A 6,531-nucleotide genomic window follows, 5' to 3' on the forward strand; every position below is an offset into this window, starting at 1 on the left:
TGGTAATACTTCTTTGGTGAATATAGGATGAAATTCTTAAACTGGTTTGAAGGTATGATTTAAGAATAATTTGGCTCTAGAATTGAGAAAGAAAAACAAAAAGGCAATGCAAAGAAATGGAGCATGACTATAAGAGTCTACAATTGCATTGTAAGTAAATCCTTGAGAGTGCTAAGTCTAATTTTATTAGACTAAACAGAAGAGAAAACATGTTAATCTATAACAAATGAGTGACACCAGCCTACTAGAAAAATGAGTATTAAGAGTTCCTATTGTGGCTTGGAGGGTTAAGGACCTGACCTAGTTTCTGTGAGGATGCAGACTTGATCCCTGGCCTTGCTCAGTGGGTTAAGGATCCCACTGGCCACAAACTGCAGCATACACAGGTCACAGATATGGCTCAGATCCAGATTCAGTGTTGCTGTGGCTATGGTGTAGGTCTCAGCTGCAACTGTGATTCAACTCCTAGCCTTCCATATGCTGCAGGTACAGCTGTAAAAAGAAAAAAAAAAAAAGTACTATTGGTTAGACTAAAGCTGATAATAAACCAACAAAAATGATATTTTCTAATTATATCCAGAAAGGGATAAAAGAAATAATGCTTCAAACAGATGGTTGACAATGCAGAAATTAATCACTGAATTGAAAATGTAAAATGAACAGTGTTTGGGGAATTTAGGATTAAGATGGGTATAAAACTTGCAGAAGAAAACTTAGCCCTCTAATACTTAAAAGTTCTCCAAGCCTATAAAAATTATACTTCAAATAGAGCTTGCAAATAAGAATTGTGCTAAGAGTCAACAAATTGTTAATTGTATGTTTAACAATTTCTACCTCAAATCAGTAATTTTGGGACATTTATGTCAAATTTTTTTTAGATGGCTAAAAATATTCAGTGATTCATTTATGCAGATCTTGCATCATCCATTGTTCTCTCTACTACAGAGAATGCAGAAGTATTCATCTCCCAAACCTTCATATAATAGCTACTGAACAGCAAAACATTACTGGTAATTTACACTGTGATGTCTGATATCATTTGTTTCTAGACATTATATTTCAGTCATAATTTTGTGATTCTTTCTTTTTAGAGCATCACATTGTTATAGGAAAAGAATTTAAGTAGTGCTTAGAGAATATCCAATGATTAATTCTTCAAAAGTGTACCTTAAACTCTTTAAGAATGCTCTAAAAAGACAAAAAAAAAAAAAAGAAAAGAAAAAGAAAAGAATGAGCCTAAAGTAGGGACATAGTTTAAAAATAAGTAAACAATGACGGTGCCTGAACAGTTTTCCACTGAAAATAATATTTTAAGTAGGTAATAAAAATCAATTTATGGTGCTTCAATTACCACCAAAAACTACACTGCCTGTATAGGAAATATGTTTATGAATATTCCTTTGGGCTTCTCATTTACCATTTTTCAAGCAGAAAATCTTGGATGATGCATTACTGCCTTTTTTTTTTTAAGATTCAGGACGATGCTTATTTACCATGATGATGTGGTAACTTTAATGATTTTCCAACCATTTATTAGCCTAGACAAAAGAGACAGAACTTTATTTATTTTTATTTTTTGGTGAAAACAACTACAGCAGAAGAGTAACATACTTATTTTTCCTTCAAGCACATGGGAGAATACTAAAGTACTAACTATCTTTGTTTAGTTTGACAGAGCAATTCTATAAATACTTACACTGGTTAGGAACATAGATGTCAAGTACAACAGTTCCAGGGTAAGAAATATCAAAACAACAGAGTTATGTTTTTCCGTTTGAGAATACCTTCACAAGACAGCAACAATTTGGAAAATTCCAAAGATCACATTCAAATTATATTTCTAAGAATAGAGCTATATAAGAAGAGAGACCAGAACAAGCTGATATATTAATAAATATTCACAGATGTCTTCATACTACACAGGAAACAAGCTTGATATTTTTGCACACATTCTGAATTACAAGCACAAAGCAGGCCTGTAAATGTTAATTTTGCCAGCAAGCAAAAATGGAGAAAGGATTAATAGGACTTTACTCAAACACAGTAAAATAAGGAGCATGTATCATTAATCATTCACGTATGTTCTAGAGTAATAGAAAACACTCAGACTTGCACTTGTGTGTACAAAAATCTACCGGTGATTTCAAGGCTTTAGGAAAAACTGGAGAAAACCTAACCCATCCAACATCCTCTTTAAAACATCAATCACTCATTCTCCCACTGCTCTTGGGAAAAACCTCAGGGGCCTCCCCTCCCAGCCCTGACCCTGCAGGGTGCCAATCTTTGCTGTCTGCCTTCCCCAGCCCAATGCACAGCAAGCTCATCTGTTCGCTGGGCTTTCAGTTTCCACAGCCTAGGACACCCTCCCCACTGCTCTCTGTCCCCACATCCCAATCCCCTTACACCGCAGCAAGGAGGCTTGGCAGCCCCGCAATGCAGACTGCAGCCTACTCCGTCATGTTAGGTCAGAAGCAGGGAAGGAAATGCAGAAGTTGGTGACTGAGAGCCAAGAAGGCCCGGCAGTAGGATGGAGGCCCAGGGGACATCAGGGTGGTAACAGAGGACAGGAGTGACCCTCAAAATGCTGCCCTGGGGTTACTTCTAAGTGGTCCAAGTCCCCAGAATGAATTTCCATGCTTAGAAAAGTCGAGTGAACTAAATTTTGATTGCCTTGGATCACGACATGCTCTGCATCTGTCTTGAAGCCACTGCGAGGCCCTTCTGTCTCTCTTCTCAGTTTCCCAGACTAAAGTTCAAGAAACACACGGAAGGTCTTTGTGAATGGATATGGAAGAGGATGGGGTTGTCAAGAGTAGGCCCCAAAGAACAATGCCCATAAGTAGGCAATTCACCTGCAGGTTACCCTCTGAAATGTTTATAAATTTGGCTAAAGGAAGCAGGGTGAAGGTAAAGGGCAGAAGAGGGCGTAAGAGACCTGGAGTCCTGTGAACAGTACCCTTCTCCTTCTGGACACAACAAAGGGCGAGCAAATTAAACAAAAAGCCTGCTTTGCCAGTTTTCTGTTTCTGAGCTGTAACTGCTTCGGAAAGGAGGAAGAGGAAAGGAGGGAAGGAGGGAGGGCGACAAAGACAGATGTAACAGACCCCACAGACCTGAAATACCTCCTCCTTGGTGCCCCTACCCTGGTAACTTTGTCATATTCAGAAAGGATGCAGGAGGGGTTGGGAGGGGGACGCCTAATTAAGTTACCTGGATTAAGGGTGGCTTGTTGGCTAAGGCTCAAAGGGCTGTCAGAAGGGACACCGGATCCCCCAAGCTTGGCTTTGGGCACTGTGGCATTATGACTGCCCAACCTGCCTGAGAGCCAACTGGGTTTAGGGGTAGCTATTCGATGGGTAGGGAAGGGACTGGTTCCTGTGAACCGCCCAGCAGCTTAACTCTACAGATAGTTCCTGAAGAGGCAGACACTAGTGCCTGTACAAAGCTCATCCAGAAGTCTAAGAGCAGATTAGGGTGAGCCGTATCACAGACCTTCATACTCACCAGCACCTGGTCACAACGCAGAGTGACCAAAGGCATTCAGAAGACCAACATGATAACACAGAACACGTTTCATCTGTTACCTCACTCATGCCTAGGAGCCATCCCCCAGCCAAATGCTTATTCTGCAACATAACTGGCAGGGTGGATGGCATGGGCCCAGGAGGACAGTTGAAAACCGGTTACTGGTAGCCTAGAATGTTCAGTTTTGAGTTGATGGCTGGCATCAACTATATCAGCTTCATCTTGCAGCAGTGAAACTCAACAATCTTGCCACAGAGTACGTGGGTATCAGGAGGATAGCCAGCATAAAGTATGAAGCCCAGTTAAGTATTTGCAAAGGTATATCAAGCTTCTTTGCGGTAGATAACCACTTTAACAACTGGGAGAAGGACACAGTCATAGACAGGGCCCAGGACATGCAAGAGAAGGCAGTGCATATCTACAGTGTTGTGTGCTTGGCACAGAAGCAGTAGAAGGCCGTGCACTTGGAACATGTAACACGATGCTGAACAGCAGGAAGGCCCAGAGGAAGAAGAGCATAGGCATATAAGCAACTATCTTGCCACTGACTGTTGAGTATTTAGAAGGACCAGAGGGCAAAATAATCCAGTGTGAAGAGAAAGTAAATGGAAGACTGCATGCTGTTGGCTAAGCACAGGTCCAAGAGGAGGTGGTAAGGAAACTTGTGCAGGAGCTTCTCCCAAGGGCAGGAGTTAGCCGGACTGGAACCTGAAGGTCCTGGGGCTCTCCACTGGCTGCCTGACTGGGTCTCGAAATCCCCTGCGGGGGCCATCACCCATCAGGTAGTACTGGAGGGGGTTGGGCCACAGTTCTGCTTTGATAATCTCTGCAATCCTGTCGAATTCCAGGAGGCTGTGGTCTGAGAACCAGTTGAAGAAACTGGGGATAGTGTTGCCTTCCCGGTTCCTGTGGATATGGGACTGGGGGTCTTGGCCCCGGTGCCAGCGGATTGGAGTGGAAAGAGAGACCACCCGGCCAGAGGATCTGCGCTCATATTCTTTGACGAGCCCCTCATTTCGGAAGTAGGGGTTGCTCTGAAAGATGAACTTGAACTTGCAGCCTGCTCTGGGGTGTTTAAGCTCCTCCACTTCCAAATTGATCATGTACCTCATCATGTCTTCATCTTGGCCACTGATCATAGGTGACAGCTGGGGGTGGTTGCGAAACGCAGTGACCCAGAAACCTGGGATATTCTGGATAATGAAACTTCTGCGCTGCATATGGAGCCTTCGCATACGGCCAAACTTGCGCTCCAGCTGAAGGAAGGCCCTGTCAGCCTGGGCATTTACATTTGACAGCTCCTGATCGATGGCCTCCAAAGAATCCATGCAGTTATTTATCTTCGGGGCCCTGGCCCGGGTCTCCTCTTTCGCTCCTCCTACCACTTTTTTATCCTTCAGCATCACCTTCTTTTCCTCTACCACCTCCTCTGCTACTCCCTCCTTTTCAGCCGCCGCTGAAACAGTGCCCTTTTTCATCATCATTTCCTTGGCCTTGGCCCCAGGTATCATCTGAGACCCCAAACGCTCTGCGCCACAGGCTTCTAGAGCCTTCTCCACAGCAGGGATGCGCAGCTCTCTACGCTGACAGCCATTTTCCTGGCTACTGTCAGCTGCTATGGAGGCGGAGGCACAGGCTGCTTCCAGACCCTCCGTAGAAGCAGGAGCCTCTTTCTGGCCGGCTTTGGTCGCTACACGGCTGCGATTCCCAGCAACTCGAACGCGGAGCGCAAGGCCACAGCCCGCGGGGTCCCGGGGTTCACCTCCCTCTGCAGCGCTCTGCAAGCCGCTCTCACCTGAGTCCGCCATCACCAGGGTCGCCTCGCTTTCCTCGCCCTGACACTGCTTTGGGTCCGGATGTCCCGGGGCATGGTCGGGAGTAGCGGGGCCGCAGGTTTCAGCGACAGGGAGATTGTCGCCCTCATCCAGGCCGCTCATTTTGGTAGAAGTCAGACCTGCTGCAGGAGACCGTCCGTTGTCCTCCGCAGAAGCCCCGCTCCGCCCCTCGCACCACCCCTCTTTTCCACTCGGAGGGATGCTGCTATGGCAACCTGCGACGTCAGGGCTGTAGCGTTTTAACATCGCGCGACAATTCGCTGCGCCTTCTTATTATGCTGCACTGTCAAGGGTATTCCTTTGTCTGTTAAAAAATACTACGCATTTCATCAGTCTGTAAAAGATCTGACTTACATAAAAGGATGCAGACCAAACTCAAGCAAGTGAGAACTGTGTTACTGTGGATTTCTAAGGCTCTGAATGAATGTCTAGCATCTAAGCTATTGTCTTTTAAAATACCGAAGACCTAAGAAAGGTTAACTTTAGTCTTCTCAGGTCAGTTCACAGGGGTTTCTCTTGCATAGTGTATTTGGCAATTCACAGGCCTTCTTTAACATACGGATTCATTGCTATTACCAAGGAATTGAGATGAGCAGATTTTGACTTTTGCTGTGTTGTGATGATTTTTAAAAATTAGGAGCAGTGAAAAGGGAACTGTCTTTCCTCCTAACAAGACATAATAAAAGATTATTTCAATTTGCGTTGAGATCTTAAAGTTTATGTACTTTGGCAAACACCTACGAAGCAATTGGACAATATTTACTCTTCACCTTTAATTTAAGTAGCAAAATATATTTTCCTTTTTTAGAGGTGACCCACCAATGTGCAGGGGGACGAATGCAGCCTTTAAGCATTACTTGGAAGAAACTTAATCTCGGGGGATTTTGATTTCTAAAAGTAAACATACTTTATATTGCTTATCTTCAGGTTATCATCTTAAACTGAAGAGAGTTCCTGCTTCATAATGATGGTGGGCATGAAGCCAGTAAATATTTGCCAAGATGTTCTTCTGTGATAATTCACTGCAGGGCAGAAACCATAATCAACTGTTTACAAGCACCGAAGCTGTTGTCTCAATTAAAATATTTTAAATAACATTTAAAATATTAATGCTAATATATTTATTTAAGAAAAAAAATGTTTATTCAGGTTAGTTCACATGATTCATTTG

The 6,531-nt window shown here is 43.7% G+C and overlaps 1 protein-coding gene across 1 annotated transcript; it reads right to left on the reverse strand.

Moving 5' to 3' along the window:
* Positions 1-1,550: 1,550 nt before the first annotated feature.
* TSPYL4 (TSPY like 4) lies at positions 1,551-5,553 on the reverse strand. Its single transcript, XM_047763050.1, has one exon. The coding sequence runs from the start codon at positions 5,460-5,462 to the stop codon at positions 4,218-4,220; it is 1,245 nt and encodes a 414-aa protein (XP_047619006.1). The 5' UTR covers positions 5,463-5,553; the 3' UTR covers positions 1,551-4,217.
* Positions 5,554-6,531: the final 978 nt, after the last annotated feature.

This window comes from Phacochoerus africanus, chromosome 2, assembly GCF_016906955.1.
Source record: "Phacochoerus africanus isolate WHEZ1 chromosome 2, ROS_Pafr_v1, whole genome shotgun sequence".
Taxonomy (NCBI): domain Eukaryota; kingdom Metazoa; phylum Chordata; class Mammalia; order Artiodactyla; family Suidae; genus Phacochoerus; species Phacochoerus africanus.